The following is a 19,465-nucleotide window of genomic DNA, read 5'->3' on the forward strand; positions in this document are numbered from 1 at the left end:
GGTCATAATATACAATCCCATGAAATGTGTTATTGGTTCATCATATTATTCTGCTTCAAATTTTCATAGTTAAGTACTACCAATGGGTAAAGATCAAACCTCGTTATCAATGATGCAATTCATTAAAAATCAGGGTTGGCAAAAGTATTGATGCCCAACTTCGTAAAATATTAAAATAATGTATTTTACCTTGATATAAATATCCATTGAATTCACAGATAAGAGCTGCGTACAATAGTTGAAATATCTTCGTTACCCCTGTCCAACTTCGCCGTATTATTAATATTAGGAAAATTATATTACTTATTCCAAATCCTAAATGTCCAATATGCCCATGAATCTCATGATACAATTTATAGTGGAATTATGATAAAATTATTGAATTTAGGATACGTTTTTTGCCAACTATTATTTTCAATGAATTGATCAAAGAATCAAAGTGAACACAAACTAGTTTATTTTATACCTATACCTAACACCCAAACAGCGATAATTATGTTAGTTGTTGCTTTGTGACTTAAATTCTTACAACACTACCGAGAAAAATATATATTTCCTATTTAGAATGTCTTCTAAAATAATAAAAATAGAAAAATGTCGGGATCGTACAAACTCTGATCCTAAATCTATCAGGGGATTCTTTATTCTTCTGGCCTGGGCCAAAACTAGCCTAAGCATTACATAAATGTAATGCTTAGGCTACAAAATGACTAAACTTATATTGTTTGTGATACTCGTATCCTTTAGCCGCCTAGAGGCCTATAAAAAAAAGGTATTCCATCCCATTTTATCTGGAATTTTACTTCAAAATTGCATTTGTCTTGGCAAGTTTTGTTTGGCAGGTGGCAGAGATTTTCATTATACATAATGTAACAATGCAACGTAGGGTAAACCCTCCAGTGAATGAACACCCCCCAGTGAATGAAGTTTTTGTTTAATATAATATATTGTCTAATATAAGAAATACAGCAATTTCTACCACTTGTCGTATTTTTTTTTTCTTATTAACAACTCTATTTATTTACTATGCAATGGCAACATGTAATAAATTTATTTTTGACCAGTTGGAATGAGACTGGCGTTTGAAATTTACGAGTTTCTGGATTTGAAGTTTTGTATGGCAAAATTAGATCCCAGATAAGAACAGTGTACGTTTCGAGCAACATATGATGTGCTTATTTAATATTTACCTGTACAAAGTTTAGTTATTTAGTTAGATTAAGAGTTAAACCTTCTATAAATGTACACTTTGTCGGCGTATTATGCGATATGACCCTCTGTCTTTATTTTTTGTAGTTCCATTACTGGCTTATCAAATGTTCTGAAACCAGTAAATGAACAGTGTGTTCATTTACTGGTGTAGTGTAGATTTCATTTTTTTCCCAAATGTATATGTAAACGAAATCGTATTGAGCTTGTTTTTGTGATTCTGCATAGAAAACGATTCTGATTCATTCAGCCAATATTGGAACAAACCAAAATTCTATAGTCCATTTACTAGATTTGTCATGCCTATGTATGAACAATACAAAATTTGGATGGTTCATTTATTGGATTTCTACTAATTCTATGTATGAACAGTATTACCACGAACAATGCAATGATAAGTATATTATTTTAAGCATTATTTGCTTAGCATGACCGTTTTTCATCAAAATATGCACTTTGTTTCTTGCTTTAAAGAGTTATTTTATTTTATCCTATTAATATGTAACTTTTCTGTGTTATTGGTGAATAAACATCATTTTATTACATTCTTATCTATTTTAAATCAACGTGGAGGGATAAAAAGATAAAAACGCTATCGCTATACCTACTAGAATAGAGCTGGAAACGGTGTTTATGTTAAAAATGATTTTTTATGCTAATTAAAAATATCTAAATAATGTTCATTCACTGGGTTTTACGGTGTTCATTCACTAGTTTTTATGTTCATTCATTAGGTTTTTGGGTAGTTTTGCAGTTAATTATTCCAATTATTAATGAATGCTGAGTAATGATTTTTCAAACTTGGATAATTGCTTTTAAGTGTTCATTCACTGGTGGTCTTACCCTATGTATTAAACATTTCATTTTGATATGGACAATTATTTTTAAGGGTTCCATAGTCAAAATGGTAAAAACGGAACCCCTATGGTTTCTTTATGTCTATCTATCCCAGTCTGTCTGTCGTCTCCGTATGGCACAGCTATTTTACTGGAAAACTATAAGTTAATATGTAGCCACACGTTAGTGGCATTGACGCGTGACCAGAGGGCTGGGTCATATCTAGCATAGCGGATCAGCTTTGCCTTCTGAGCACAGCACGACAGCGATTTGGGGCAAGTTTCTAGCTATTTATGGTTTATTTTTAAGTTTAGTTTGTAATTTTTATTTTAGGTCCTTTTATTGTTTGTTGTTAGGTAAATAAAAAAATCGTCTATTAATATAATTAATAAGTTATATACATAATAATATTATAATTACGTACCTACATATACATATATAGAGTACGTTAATTTAAATTATCTGAAGAATTCTGTACCGAAATGACCGGATGCAAACATTTTACGGATAATGCAAACCCTACCTTCACTGAGCATGGCCGACATGCTCTTTGATTTAACAGTTTTTTTTCCACTTTTGCATATACATGATATAAATGAACAAAATGTAAATAAAGGTACAGTCCAAACTGAAGACTAATTAAAAGCTAAAAATCTATATCCAAAGGGTGCCAAAATGCCAATGATACTATCAGCATTTTTTTTACATACGTATACCGTATACAGTACAGTCCTATCGAAGGTCTATGTAAAGATAAGATAATATGTACCTAATAAGAATATCCAATACTTTTCCTTATTCTGAAAACACTCAACATTTTTAGTACCTATTTAATTAGAAACAAACTTAAGCAATCAAATTCAACTGAAAGCTTGTTTTAAAGTCGGAGTCGGACGCTCCGGAAGGAAAGCGTTTTCATTCCTTACTTACTACAAAGCCTGTTAAGCTTAGTTGCTTCAGTGGTTTCTCTAACTTGTTATAATAACTTTTTGCTCTAGATTCTAGAGCAAGGGTATTAAATTTCGACAGATTATTAGGCAATCATATTACATATTTTATCATCGTTTTTAGTTATCCTAAGATTTTCAAAAAATATCAATACCTAAGCGTGTGATACTGATACAGCATTATTATTTAAGTATATTGGTAGGTTCTCAATGATAAAGTCATATATGGCTGCATCGATTTTAATGAAATGGCTGGTTGATATTTAGTATTTACAATTGAACTCTGTAAGTGGCGCTAAAGTCTGTTTTTTGTAGACTTACTTAGGTACGTAAAATATGTATTTAACACAGCAACATCCAGTTTTTAACCGCCTTCATTTATTATAATGTAATTACAAAACTATTTAGCTACAAAATATCATGAACATATAGATGGAATAAAAAGAGTTAGTTAGTTCACTCTTCAAAACTTACTTACTAAGGTACTTGATGTTATATCACAAGAAAAAATAATATTTTCTATTACTAAATAATAAGCCACATCGTTGGAAATAAAAAAGCTCCAGTTGTTTATAATTCTCTGCTAAGAAAGCAGAGAAATTACCTTCGTGGCAAATTCTATAGCTATTGTTATAAATTGCTCCGAGTAATTATCAAGTCAAAATTGGAGATAGGGATACCTCCCTTTTATTTAGAAGACAATGGGAAAAGGCTAAATATATTAGCCAGATCTCTCGTTATTTTGGTATTTTACATCTTAACCTTTTAACCGATGTAGACTGATGTATAAGGTTTAGGTTTAAGATCATTTATTCTCATAAGAATTTTACAATTCACTTGACGAGATAAATACAGAATTACATACAATATCGGGCTCATTTCGCCGCTGTCTGGTAAATAAATAGTGTAATAAATAAAAAATAAGACAAAACTTCGTGTAACTTTGTACCCCCCGGCGACACGAGCACGCTCGATGACGTATTCTATGGCGGTTAAAAGGTTAAATACTTCTTCCACTCCAAACACTTACAAAATTGCATGAATAAATATTGAGATACCTACGTATAAAGATGCTTAACTGTTGTCGTGCAGAATGAAAAACGCATAGACTAGGAGTCCTCTAGACGGAGTTTAGAGCAATTATTTCATGAAACCGATGCTGCCAAAAATACTGGGGTACGGGGGACGAGGTGAGCGAATCCCGTGCCATGATTGGTCCGTTCAGAGACACGGACCAATCACGGCACGGGATTCTGACACTTGACTCGAAGATGGAGTAAAACTACCGTATATTTGTGGCAGAGGCGGTAGCGTTACTATGCTCAGTCTAGAGGATGTCTTGTCTATGGTAAAAACGTCACTGTTATTCCAAAAACTTACTCTTTGTAAGAGAGGAGCAATATGTCAGCGCGCTTGCCCACGGTACAGTAATCGGAGTGCACCTGTGTTACTTCTGTACCGTTGCGTATCTGTACAGAAGCTACTGGTATTTCAGAAACTTACTTCTTCTTGTAGGTATCAGAGTAAATCAGGCTCGGCAGCGCCAGTAGGGCGCTTGCGCACCACACGGTCAGGAGGGCCGCGCGCGCCACGCTTCGGCTGAGCCGGTGCTGGAGGGGCTTCACTATAGCCACGTATCTGTTCAAACATTATTAATATAAAGGCACTGTTTTGTGTTTGTGAGCACAATACGGATAATCCACATAAATCATAACCCGGTATCTCTCGTCTATTCGCCATGAGAAATATAAGTATTTTTACTTTAGAAACATATTAAGCAAAAGGATGATAAGGCCATTAGAAGACACTCTCCACTAGAAAAGCAATATCCACTAGAAAATTGCTTCCAATTGAATGTCGACTAAATTGAATTTCCTGGATACTTTTCTGTGACACGAAACTATCAACTTTATTTTACGGCACCTTCTAGAATGAGTATTATTACTAATCGAAGGTATATAAACATTCTGTTAAAATCGTCAATATTATAAACAAGTTCGGTTTAAATTACATTTCACTTACTTACACGAGAAATATATGTATAACTAACTTGATCATTATATCCCAAGAACCTACATAATTTATACCCATATATGTAATGACTTAACTCACACTTAAGAAGTTTTATGCCATAAGGATGGTAGTGCAGGTAAATTGACGCCTGAGTTCTCATAATTTACTTATATTTTCAGCTGTGACTTGGGTTGGGACAAGGCTAGATACTGTTGCAACCCAATAGTTGCAACCTTCTAGCTTAATTATTATAAGCAATATAGGCGGCAAACGGGCTGTCAACAAATTGGAATTACGCTGTCAAATACCAGAAATTAAATTCCACAATTCCACTCAATAACACTACTTAGCATTAACTTTTGAACCCCACTCCCGATGACATGGCTTACCCTGTCATTGAGGCTGAAATTAAAAGCCTTCGTGATATGTTGTTAAACCATTTTTATCTAAAATAATGAAAAACTCACATCTTTTATACAATAGGAAAAATCAACAAATATTTTAATTACTTAGAGCTCGGAAAGTATGTGTTTATTTGTTGTATGTTCATAATGTATGATTATATTTTAAATTAGTGCTTCATACGAGACAGTGTAAGAACAATTGTCTCGTAAAAACGTAAGTATGCTTTTTTTACAATTGCCGGACTCAATGTCGTCCTATTTATATTAGTGGGACACCTTCAGAGCAATTGAAGTCATAAATATCGAGCGGACTCTAATGGAACCCGACACCTCCCAATAAAGTGACGCTGATGTTTGTTCAAAATAACACGTGTTTTGTGTCTAAATGACGGTTGAAATGTTCCGTGTCACGCGCGAACAAAAGGCAAGAAAATGTATATTTTTTCGTGACACATTTATGGAATAGTATTATCTACTCACTTTATTCGTAACACTCACATATATAATAATATAATAAGAAAAAAAGGAAGGATGTTCATGACATGCTTTTCTCAAAAATGCGTGGAAATACAATCTGAAACCAATAATACTTAACCTAAAAGTTCAAATATACACGCTAAGTCACTTTGCTGACCTAGGCCAGTAATGTCTAAGATCTTACGGCCTCATAGCCTAGCCGTTAGTGACCCTGCCTACGAAGAGATCCCTAGATACCAGGAGGTCTCAGGTTCTAATCCCGGTAGGTTATTTGTGTGTTTATGACAGATGACAGATATTTATTTGTTCACATTTTGAACACGACAAGTTTTATAAAAAAAACTATGATCATTCAGCGAAAATTTAACAAAAAAAATTTGTATGTAATTATAATATACTAGCTGTTGCCCGCGACTTCGTACGCGTGGATTTGTATATTGGTGGTTACATATTCTACATTAGCTTAGAAGATTATGCAGCAAAAGATAGCAGTAGGGACTGTTAATAATTTGTTAATTATTATACACAACCTGGCTACGAAGTTTCAAGCCCCTAACTGAATAAAATTGTTCTCGATATAATCCCTCTCAACCTCCAGCATATTTTCAAGTCCACTATTTAGTAAAACCTACTACCTAACTACCTACTTACGAAGTTTGAAGTTCCTAGCTTTAAATAAAATTTGATCTCTCTACCAACTTTCAACCCCTTCTTAAACCTTTTAGGGGATGAGTTTATAAAAAAATAAACAAAACTAAAACCAAAATAAAATAACTTAATATAATATCTTTTTTTTAAAAAGGGAACCGCCTTCAAAAAACCAACCCACTGAAAAGTACAAAATAATTTTTATATGGCACACCTTTACGTGTCCAGGCCCTATCCCGTCGTAAAGCAAATTTTTGCCAAAAAGTGATTAATACCTAATAATAAGAAAATTAATAATCATCCGGGTAATTACTTAGTTTTTGAAGTCGGTGCCAAACCAAAATTTTTGAGAACCGATATTTTAGACAACGAAGAACGCTGCACTTACTTGCATTATAAAGACATAAAGTCCGTCAACCAAATCTTGTCAGTAGTAAAAGGCGGCAAATTTGAAAAATCGCGGGTTAGCAACACTGTGTTCAAATAATTCCAAAACGCGTGTCATCAGTGTTTTATCTGTGGAATGTGGATCTTGAATGACAGCCGTCACCTTATTTGTTTTCATTTGGTTTTCATTCTGAATCGTTTCTGTTTCAAGAGATATTTCTGCTGTCACCATTAAATACCAATACATTAAATAAGAATAAGCAAAGCTAAGGGGCCTACAATGTACAATCATGCTCGTTGATGGTAAACATTACTAAAAATTTAGGTTATGACAAGTACTGGAAGAACTCTATCGAACTTTTAAGATTATGTTCAGTTTTTTTGTTTTAGGGTTAAAAGGCATAAATAAAATGAAAACGTATGCCTAAATCTATCCAACAAGACCATAAATTGTGTCCTGGAAACCGTCCATAGGCCCACATGTCTAATATTTTCAGCAATCAGTTGTGACTATTTACAAAGGTAAACCTTTTAAACAGTATTAAGAGCCTTGATTATATCGCCGTTCTTTCGCAATATCTACCTAATCCATACATGTTTGTTGCAGGATTAAATCTTGCCCAATATAAGGCGTTCGTAGTAGAAAGTATCTCTTCAGACAATACTTACCTATGGCGGTTTATATACGTGTACAACGCAACCAAGTCGAAAAGTGCCCCTTATCTTATTTACCTTTAAATTAAATAAACACCCGAATATCAGTTGTTTTATTTTTAATATGTATATTGTACAATATATACCAATCAAAAAAATTACACAGGTATGTCATATTCATCCAGAACAGTACACTAATTTACATTAACAAGTGGCATATTATATTGTAAATAACAAATATATGCACTATCTAATTATCTGCATTTTGATATGATTTTATTTTAGTAAACTTAGAAGACATAGGGAACAAAGAGAATATAAGCACTACGATAGGGAGTTGTTTTTGATATCTTCAAATTTGTTCATCATTTTAATTAACATTGTTTTAACATCGCTTTTAAATTGTCCGTCCATGTTTCAATTTTTTTCAATAAACCGCGAGTGACAATTTGAATTGACGTACGCAGGGCGCGCTCAGCGGAAAAAAAAATCTTATGGTTCGATGTACATTACATTGCTGCTTTTCTTAGCGCAATACTGCTCTTTGAGTGTTGCCCTACTTTAGTTTGCTTTACATTGCTACTGACAAGATTTGGTTGACGGACTATACTTAGTTTACTCATTAATTTAGTTATTGTACCTACTCGTATTTTTTTTTTCTGATTGGTAGTAAAGACTGTTTTTGTTGGTTTGGCACCGCCTTCAAAAACTAAGTAATTACCCGGATGATTATTAATTTTCTTATTATTAGGTATTAATCACTTTTTGGCAAAAATTTGCTTTACGACGGGATAGGGACTGGACACGTAAAGGTGTGCCATATAAAAATTATTTTGTACTTTTCAGTGGGTTGGTTTTTTGAAGGCGGTTCCCTTTTTTAAAAAAAGATATTATATTAAGTTATTTTATTTTGGTTTTAGTTTTGTTTATTTTTAATTTTTTAATTATTTTTTATTTATTTTATTTTATTTTTTACTTTTTAGTGATACGTAGTACTTCATTTATTTTAGGTTTTGGGCTAAAATACTAGTTTGTTAGGCTCTCCATTTAGTTTTGGGCTAGTAACTAGGGTAAAGGCACCAGTAGTCAGCCTTATAACGACTTTTTTAAGTTTGAACGTTCGGCATTTCTACAGGATTAGTCGGATAATTAAACAAATGACATGGTTAGATCAATTGTTTATCATAGTTTTAAAACAAAATATTAAAAAAAATAACAATCCTCTTTATAATACCTCTAATTAAGTTTAAACAAAAAGTGGCACTTTTCTCCAGTAGTCAGCCTCCAAAATCCAGTAAGCAGCCTCTGTGTACCCAGTAGTCAGCCTATATAAACTATTCATAATAATTAGATCAAAACACTACATTTTTATATCAAAATCAACGATATTATAATATTTATTTTTTCTTTATGATTTTTGTCATTGATATTGTAGTTAGTTGTAGTTTTTAATTTTAGTTTATAATTTTTTGCATATATCAAAATCAACGATGTTATAATATCTATTTTTTATTTATAATTTTAGTTATTGTTATTGTAGTTAGTTGTAGTTTTTAATTTTAGTTTATTATTTTTTTTGCTTATATGTATTACTTGTTTAAATATTTAATAAAAAGAAAATTTCTTATAGGTACATACAATTCTTATAGGCCACAGGTACTTAAATAACACTATTCTTGCAAACTAAGAATCGCAATTATTTATTTTCTAATAATTAATCCGTCAAAAATTAACGAGGTAAATCCTAATATATAATTATGTTCCTAGTAGGTATTCGGTAAAAAATAATTAAACGAGATTATTCAGATCTAATTATCATTTTATCATTAATAAACAAAGTCATATTATACCGACCAGGAAAAAGCAAAATGATAGTTATGTATAGTTAACGTCAAAAACATGTATACACTTTTGAACCTTATTTCAATGAGATAGGGTTTAAAAATGTGGACATATTTTTGGCGGCGACGTACCAAGCAAGGTCAATGGCTGAGTACTGGATCAGTGAAACCCAGTGGTCAGCCGCATTAAAACGTTATTTCAAATGCGGCTGACTACTGGGTTTTACTTTAAATTGACTAGGACATGCCTAACTAAATTTGAAAATGTAAATTTAACGGTCCTAACGGTCGCATTGGCTCGAAAATAATAAAATAAACGAATAACCCAAAGGTCAGCCGTGGGGGGCTGGGCACTGGATTCTTTGGAAAAAAGTGTTATCCAGTGGCCAGCCCCCTCAATTTATAAATGAAATATTGATATTTTCATTCAAATATAATGCAATTTAATAGATAAACTAATAAATTAACCAATCATTAACAAAAACAATAACTTTTAACATTAAAACATAGTTTTTCTGGCCTGTTAAGAGAACACCACGTGCAGTAAAAAATATGGCGGACATGACACTATTGCACTCGTCGACAAACAGCACCTGTATGAACGAGTATATTTCTTCCCCCCGTTCCCTCACCGCACCTGTCGTGTGACGTATTAACCAATAAGGAATCAAAGCTCCTATTTGAGTACTCGTGATTTGTTTAAACGAATATACCAGATATTTATGACCAATAAACGACTCAATAGGCTGACTACTGGTACCTGGCTGGCCACTGGTGCTGTTACCCTACCTACTAATGTTGGTGATGGCCCAACTCGATGATAAACGCGACACAACATAATACGACGTTTTGGTGCTAAACGATTTGTATGTATATTGCTCCCACTTCCACTCCCATTCCCAGTCCCAGTCTGAGTCCGACTCCCACTCCCACTATTTAATCTAAATCGGTTTCAGCAACATAAATTTGTTGGTAGTCATACCGATAGCATGGCCACCTACCGGGTCCAATTGGTTTTTCAAACCATCCATGTACTGTACACTAAAACCTACTCCAGAATGTAACAAACACTTTTCTGAAAACCGCATCAAAATCGGTTCAGCCAAACGCGAGATAATCACGAGCAAACATACACACATACATACGTACATAAATACATACGGGTCAAACTGAGAACGTCCTTTTTTAAAGGCAGTTAGAAAAAAGTTCATCGACCCACCTAGTGGAACTCTGCAACATAGGCACACGACGACAAGTCGGTTAACCAAAACAAAGTGTGCCTATGTTGCACCAAACCTAAGTTCCACTAGGTACAGCAAGGGTTCAGCATCAGCTCTATCTTGGGTACTGCTCTCCCAATTGTTCATCAAGATGTGACAGATTACCAAAATAGCGTGGGCCTATGTTGCACCAAACCTGAGTTCCACTAGGTACAGCAAGGGTTCAGCATCAGCTCTATCTTGGGTACTGCTCTCCCAAGTGCTCATCAAGATGTGACGGATGACCAAAATAGCGTGGGCCTATGTTGCACCAAACCTGAGTTCCACTAGGTACAGCCAGGGTTCAGCATCAGCTCTATCTTGGGTACTGCTCTCCAAGTGCTCATCAAGATGTGACGGATGGCCAAAATAGCGTTGGCCTATGTTGCACCAAACCTGAGTTCCACTAGGTACAGCCAGGGTTCAGCATCAGCTCAATCTTGGGTACTGCTCTCCCAAGTGCTGATCATGATGTGATGGATGACCAAAATAGCGTGGGCCTATGTTGCACCAAACCTGAGTTCCACTAAGTACAGCCAGGGTTCAGCATCAGCTCTATCTTGGGTACTGCTCTCCCAAGTGCTCATCAAGATGTGACGGATGACCAAAATAGCGTGGGCCTATGTTACACCAAACCTGAGTTCCACTAGGTACAGCCAGGGTGAACCCTACCAGCCAGGGTGGTTTGGTGCATCAGCTCTATCTTGGGCACTGCTCTCCCAAGTGCCCATCAAGATGTGACGGATGGCCAAAATAGCGTTGGCCTATGTTGCACCAAACCTGAGTTCCACTAGGTACATCCCGAGTTCCACTAGGTACATCCAGGGTTCAGCATCAGCTCTATCTTGGGTACTGCTCTCCCAAGTGCTCATCAAGGCGTGTCGGATGACCAAAACAGCGTGAGCCTATGTTGCACCAAACCTGAGTTCCACTAGGTACAGCCAGGGTTCAGCATCAGCTCAGATCTATGTATACTAAAACCTTCTCCAGAATGTAAGAAACACTTTTCTGAAAACCGCATCAAAATCGGTTCAGCCAAACGCGAGATAATCGCGAACAAATATACATACATACATACATACATACATATATACATACATACATACATACATACGGGTCAAACTGAGAACCTCCTTTTTTTTTGAAGGCGGTTAATAAAAAAGCTGAAATTACTTTTCATGTATTCTAATAATATGCCTTTATACAACTATTTGAATCGTGCCGCACTCAAATAAATGTTTGACCGCCATACAAATTTTCAACCCCTTTTTTACCAGCTTGAGGGATGAATTTTCGAAAATGCCGAAATTGCTTTTCTTGTATTCTAATAATATGCTTTTATACAAAGTTTCAAGTCCCGCACACTAAAAACTTTTTGATCTCCATACAAACTTTCAACCCCTATTTAACCCTTTTAAGGGATGAATTTTTAAAAACGCTGAAATCACTTTTTTTGTATTCTTATAATATGCCCTTATACAAAGATTCAAGTCCCACACTCAAAAAAATATTTGATGTGCATACAAACTTTCAACCCCTTTTTCACTACCTTGGGGGATGAATTTTCAAGAACGCTGAAATAACTTTTCCTGTATTCTAATAATACGCCTTTATACAAAGATTCAAGTCCCGCACTCAAAAAAATGTTTGATCTCCATACAAACTTTCAACCCCTATTTAACCCTTTTCAGGGATGAATTTTTAAAAACGCTTAAATCACTTTTCTTGTATTCTTATAATATGCCCTCATACAAAGATTCAAGTCCCGCACTCAAAAAAATATTTGATGTGCATACAAATTTTCAACCCCTTTTTCACCACCATGGGGGATGAATTTTCAAAAACGCTGAAATCAGTTTTCTTCTCTATTATTAAAATACCTTTTTACGAAGTTTCAAGTTCCTAGCTTACAATAAAATTTGAACCCCAAGACAATCTTTCATCCCCTTTTTAACCCCCTTAGGGGTTGAATTTTTAATAATGTTCAATTAATGTTACTTTTTTATTTTATGTTACGCGTTTATAAGAAGTTTCAAATAATTCGTAATGGATTCCATCTTTCAAACCCGTTTTAACCCTGTTAGGGGATGAATTTTTAAAAACGCTGAAATTGCTTTTCTTGTATTTTAATAATATGCCTATATACAAAGTTTCAATTCGCGCACTCGAAAAAAATTTCGATCTCCATACAAACTTTCTACCCCCTTTTCACCACCTTAGGGGATGAATTTTCAAAAACGCTGAAATGAGTTTTCTTGTATTTTAATAATATATATTTTAACGAAGTTTCAATTTCCTAGCTCAAAATAAAACATGAACCCCATACAAACTTTGGACCCCCATTTCACCCCTTTAGGGGATGAATTTTGAAAAATCCTTTCTTAGTGGACCCCTAGACCTTATAAGGAATCTACTTGCCAAATTTGGACTTTCTAGTCCCAGCGGTTTGGGCTGTGCGTTGATTTAAGTCAGTCAGTCAGTCAGGTCTTTCACGTTTATATATATAGATAATAAATATGTATATTTTATTTGTTAGACGTCAATCCTTACCTGTCCACAGTTATTGCTACGAGCGTGAAGACGCCAGCCGAGACAGTGAGATTCGCCGTGAAGTTGCTGGCCGTACACGTGAGAGCCCCGAACGGCCAGTGGGCGGTCACCAAGAACACGAAGTTCGGAGCCCCGTTCAGCGTGGCCATGAGGAGGTCAGCAATGGCTAAGTTGACGAGGAAACAGTTCGTCACTGTTCGCATTCGTCGGTGAGCTGTGAGGAAAACGAAATAGCTCAGTTTGTGGCTACTGAGCCAGTCTAGTACTAACGTTTATTGGAACGTTATAGTACCTACTCGAAAGCTTCTCTTTCACATGTGTATATAAACAATATTCATGTTTATATACCCATGTGAAATGGAAAGAACCCGTTTTAAAGCAAAACGCGTGTTATCTAGTTAAACTCCTAAATGTCTTGGTCAACTCTAGTTCACGACAGAACCATAAAAACAGAGTGTCATATGTGCCTAGTAAAAACTTGATCTAAAGTAGTAATTATTGTTACTTACTTGTCAACTTTATTTTCATGGGGTACACTAAATAATTACTAGGCACACAAGATGAATATCGACTTACCGAGTACAATCCATATGACTAGGGTATTCCCAAGAACGGCTAGCATAAGCATGATGGCGAACACCGTGAACCAGGCCAGCTGCCCCCACCAGGGCGGGCTGTACGGCCTCTCGCCAAGCCCCATGCAGTTGCCGAGTGTTTCTCTGTTCAAAATAAATCACATTACTTATTTGGTTAATTTGAGGGTCTACCGCGAACACCGATTATCGAAAATAGTTCATTATTAGCGTTTTCATCGCCCTAGCATATTCGATTCAGCAGATTCGAACGAAATATCAAGTGGTAACTAGGTCTTTATTTTATTAAATTTATTTCTAATAAACAAAAAACACAACTATTAGAAAACCTCGCCAAACTGCGTAACAGCGCGTCTTCTGTTTATATTTCAGGTTTTTTTTTAATTTGCAAATGTTCTAACGACCAATGTAGGGGAGCATGGACAATGGAAGCCTACGAAGAATATTTGCCAATTAATTTTATAACTGATGTAGGTAGGCTATAAAAAAAATATGGACGGAAGTATTGCTCATCCGGCTACTCATAATCAGAGAAAAAGTAACACCACTCCCATTACCCACGGGCTCCAACGATTTCTAAATAATAAAGCATGAAGCATTTTATAATTTATAAATAGAATTTTACAGAAAGCAAAGAAAAGAAAACATAAAAAAGAAGCGAAGGCATAGAAACCTTCGTAATTTGGTTTTTATTTCATTAGAAATTTAACATTTACAAGTAAAATATGAATGGAGAAATTGGGGATTGATAAGCTTAAAATAAAATATATTTTTGAATTTATGTAGACATTTACAGGTTTTCAAAGGCTATAATGCATTTGTTTATTTAAACGAGCAAAATGTTTGGAAAACTTTAACTTAACTATGGTTTTATTAGTTAAAACAAGTCTCTTTCTCTTAAAAAATAAGTTGAAATACTCATAGGCTACATCTGATCCACGGTGCATGGTTAGAAAACGTATTACATACGTAGTAGTGTTATTACATACCTACATAGTAGTTTTGACTCTACGGTGGAGCACACTACACAAACATACCCACATTAGAATATTTGCGTACGTGTTGTACCTTTATATACAGATAGATAGATAGATAGAATACTCTTTATTGGCACACCTCAGTAAAAAGATACTTACAAAAAAAAACAATTGATAAATATAGAGGTTGACAACACAGATTTATATTCCATTATTGAGGTGTGCAATAATCCTAACTAGGTATTTACGATACAAGTGCGGAAAAGAGGAAATTCTAAACGAGTGGGGATAAATTAAAATACTAAGGGAGTGTTTTAAATCGACACGAGTTGTGGAATTACCTATTCTCACGTCTATCGTACAACGTTTTACAGTACATATGGCACTTTGAACTTTCGACATACACACGGAAAGTGCTATTTCCCGCACTAGTTCCTACTGTAAAGAGTATTTATATTGTATTGTATTATAATTCTATTTAAAGACATCACCGGAACATTTCAAAAGATACGCTCTAACTAATGTCATTTGTCCGCCTTGTTCATTTCCAAATATTAAAAGGGCTTTATATTAAAGCTGTAAAAATTCTGAGTTCTTTTATTAAACGTTGCGGTTGGCAGTGACAAACCGTTAAAAAGGGTGGCATTTTTTTAGGGCTTCTTATATTCCGTAACATGTTCAGTACGTCTACAAAATGTAACATGGAATGACAAGAAACACTTTGTTTAGTTTAGTTAAGAATTATGTTTCCGAGTGACAAATGAGCTAGTAAATAGGTAATTGGTTGTTAATTGATTGATTACTAGTTATATTATTATGACTAATTTTGAAAGGAAAAATAAGTAGGTATGTGTAAAAGACGATTGTTTTAAAAATATGCATGATAACTATCATATTTGTAAGCAACGTTTAAAAAAAACCGGCCAAGTGCGAGTCGGACTCGCGCACGGAGGGTTCCGCATCATCAACAAAAAATAGAGCAAAACAAGCAAAAAAACGGTCACCCATCCAAGTACTGACCCCGCCCGACGTTGCTTAACTTCGGTCAAAAATCACGTTTGTTGTATGGGAGTCCCACTTAAATCTTTATTTTATTCTGTTTTTAGTATTTGTTGTTATAGCGGCAACAGAAATACATCATCTGTGAAAATTTCAACTGTCTAGCTATCACGGTTCGTGAGATACAGCCTGGTGACGGACGGACGGATGGACGGACGGACGGACGGACGGACGGACGGATAGCCTGCGGACAGCGGAGTCTTAGTAATAGGGTCCCGTTTTTACCCTTTGGGTACGGAACCCTAAAAATCAGCGTTATTAAAATATCATGGGACTTTTGAAGCTCTCGTCTATTTTATGGACCTACTTAAGTAGCGTAGTTTTTCAATACTTGTTCAGTGAGGAAAACTGCGTTGAAAATATTTTATAGAAATCGCGTCAGATTTTGATGCTAACAAAAACAGCAATTTCCTATACAATCAACAAGAAGAATATTGTCATGGTACATTTTAACTGACCTAGAGAAGGCAATATTCAAATAAGTTACTCTGTATATAGCAAGGAGTGGCCCGCCCTTCGAGTGACCTCTAAGGGATTTCTTTGTGTAGCACCGAGAGTTCGAACAACGCATCGTCTTATGAAAAGGGCAGTAAAAGCGCCACAAAATTTCTTGAAGGCAATTTGTGGCCCACCTGTTTGATTAGGATAAAAGCCAATTCTCCTGGTGCAGGATATTTTTGCTCACATTACACTGTATACTTTACACTCACTTGAGGCGTCGCAAGAGGAAATGTAATCTTTTGAAAAAACACACTGAATTTCTTCGAAAAGTTTCAAATCGAACCTAACTGTATTCCAAAGTTATTTTACCTTTACCTTTACCGGTACCTTTTGCCGTGGAACGTCACATATCTTTACTATTTCATATCTAGTGAATCTCTTATTCATTTTCCGAATCGCGCCGTATGATATTTAGCAGATAAGAAGTTTATTGAAATTAATTGATGAATGAAACTTGAAGACTTAGTTTGATAGTAAAGGAAAAACAGCGCTACAATTCTTGCAAAGAAATTTTAAAATACATATAAAGAAAACCACGTTCTTTCTATGCCCATTCCAAATATTCCAATGTTGCTCGGGTTTATTAAGTAGGTATATTTCACTTTCTATCTATCATATACTCAGAAAACAGTGTAAATCTGGAGTATATGATAGACACTCTACAAAAATCAAGCAGGCAAGTAGGCCTAGAAATGAATTTCAGTAAAACAAAAATTATGACAAATTCATCAAAGCAGCCAATGATCATCGAAGACGTACCACTTGAATATGTCGATTCATATATATACTTAGGCAAGCTAATCTCTTTCGAAAAAGAAAGCAACGAGATGGAAATTGACAGAAGAGTAAAAGGAACATGGAAAAAGTATTGGAGCCTAAAGGAAATTTTCAAAAGCCAGATACCTATACAGATTAAGAGAAAAGTCATGGATACCTGCCTATTGCCATCGCTCACTTATGCTTGCCAGACGTGGAAATTCACGAATCAAATAAAAAATAAAATAACCTCCTGCCAACGAGGTATGGAGAGAAGCATGTTAAAAATCAGAAAGATTCAAAAAATACGGCACTCTAACATAAGACAAGTATCTGGAGTAACAGACGCCCTAAGCTACTCAAAAAAAATGAAATGGCGGTGGGCAGGCCACGTAGCCCGTATGAGCGACGGTCGCTGGACAACGGTCCTAACTAAATGGCCAGGACCGCTCGGCAAAAGAAAGCGAGGAAAACCAAGAGCCAGATGGGAAGACGACATCACACACGCGGCTGGCAAACAATGGATGACACAAGCCAACGACAGAGACCATTGGTCATCTCTGGAGGAGGCCTTTACCCTCAGCTAAGAGGGGTTCTCGCCTGACATTGCTTCACTTTATTATTATATTATATTACCATTGACTATTGACATTTAAATTACTATCTGCATTTTGATGACTGTATTATCTTATTTTTTTATATTTTTTATTATTCTAGTATGAAATGACATGAAAATATTCAATTTAGTTAAATGTATTAAACTTAAATAAAAAAAATGCATGATAGAATAGGGACCTATAGAAATGTACTGTGACTTTCTACGAAGCATGTCTTTATGTGATAATTAATACTATGTTATGTGACTGTATATTTTATATTCGCGAGAAATAAAAGGCTTTTTTATTTTATTATTTTATTTATTTTATATTTCACTTTGTAGGCGACGTTGTCATGTAGTAGTGATGAGGCGTAACTTTACATACCGTAAAATGGGGTACGTAGGGGCAAAACTGACATTCAAACCTCGATAATATTTTATTTTGCTTTGATCTCGGACTGTCTAGAACACAAAATGACTAGTGTAATATTTTGCCTATATCTCTTTTAGTCTACATCGCAAACGGTCTAGAACACAAAATGACCACATATAGGTAGGTTAGGTTCGTTAGGTATCTTCAAATGGCCGAAGGGCAAACTGCACAGAAATAGGAGCCCCGCGGCAGCGGGGCTCCGTCGACATCGCTAACGTAAAGATAAACCGACGAAATGTAGGTAAATAAAGGTCTAAATAATTGTAGTCATTTTGTGTTCTAGACCGTTTGCGATGTAGACTAAAAGGAATATAGGCAAAATATTACACTAGTCATTTTGTGTTTTAAACAGTCCGAGATCAACCCTTTATTTTTACATATAATATGCAAACTGAATGGTGTATATAATAAGTGTTCCGGACGTTTGTATTTTAGTTTTTATTTTATTTTGGGTAGTTCCATTTCATAACTTTGACGATAAACAGGAGTCCTCGGTAATTGGGGTGAGATGGGATTTCATACAAATGTGAATTTGGAAGATTGTTGGATCGATTTTTTTTATTATGAGTATTACTATAGCTCCATTTTAAATTGGAATACATTATTTTTGTAGCAGTAGCCTTATAACCTTTTCCACGCCGTGTCAAACACAAAAGCTGTCACTCAGACGCCACATCATTGAAGTGTCAAAACTGAAGTTGAACTTTATGTATATGCACGTAGGTCGATGTTGCTCTGTGGTCTGTGACCGATTAATCGGTCTTTGGCGTTGAACCTACGGTGCGGATATATCGGTCATTGGCGTCCAAAAGGTTGAAATTCCATCTCACCCCCCTTTCATCCCTTCTCTCCCCATTAATAACACAACTCTCCCCGCGAACCCTAGTCACCCCATTTTACGGTACTTATTTATAATAGATAGATCATACCGTATCTTTTACTATAAGCAATTTTTCGAACTTTATTAATTTGGTTATTCAGCATTGTTTCATGACATCAGTATATTTATTTATGTATTTATCAGTAATTTAAACGGACACAACTCAATAGGTAAGTATGTAAACTGCAATAATCGAATTTAAACTTGTCCCCCAAGCGGTTTTCTCGGCGCGCGCGCAGCGTGCGACGCGGCGTTCCGCGGTACGCGATACACGGCCGTCGTGAACGCTGCTCGCACTGTACGGTTACCATCAGTTTGTCACTGACATAAACGCCGTCGAGAACGTAATTTACTTTCTATACATCCCGTTTGCACGAATATGCGAGTGCGAGCAAGATGTATAGGAAGTAAATTACGTTCTCGACGGCGTTTATGTCAGTGA

At 35.3% G+C, this 19,465-nt stretch overlaps 1 protein-coding gene across 1 annotated transcript in view; it reads right to left on the reverse strand.

Moving 5' to 3' along the window:
- Positions 1–19,465, reverse strand: part of LOC134658386 (tachykinin-like peptides receptor 86C) — a 49,455-nt gene that overhangs the window by 29,600 nt on the left and 390 nt on the right. Inside the window, exons 2-4 of the mRNA XM_063514072.1 lie at positions 13,803–13,945; positions 13,227–13,440; positions 4,497–4,631 (exon numbers count right to left, since the gene is read on the reverse strand). Of these exons, the coding sequence (XP_063370142.1) occupies positions 4,497–4,631; positions 13,227–13,440; positions 13,803–13,945 (492 nt within the window). The remainder of the gene's footprint in view (positions 1–4,496; positions 4,632–13,226; positions 13,441–13,802; positions 13,946–19,465) is intronic.

The sequence above is a fragment of the Cydia amplana genome, chromosome 2 (assembly GCF_948474715.1).
Source record: "Cydia amplana chromosome 2, ilCydAmpl1.1, whole genome shotgun sequence".
Classification (NCBI taxonomy): Eukaryota; Metazoa; Arthropoda; class Insecta; order Lepidoptera; family Tortricidae; genus Cydia; species Cydia amplana.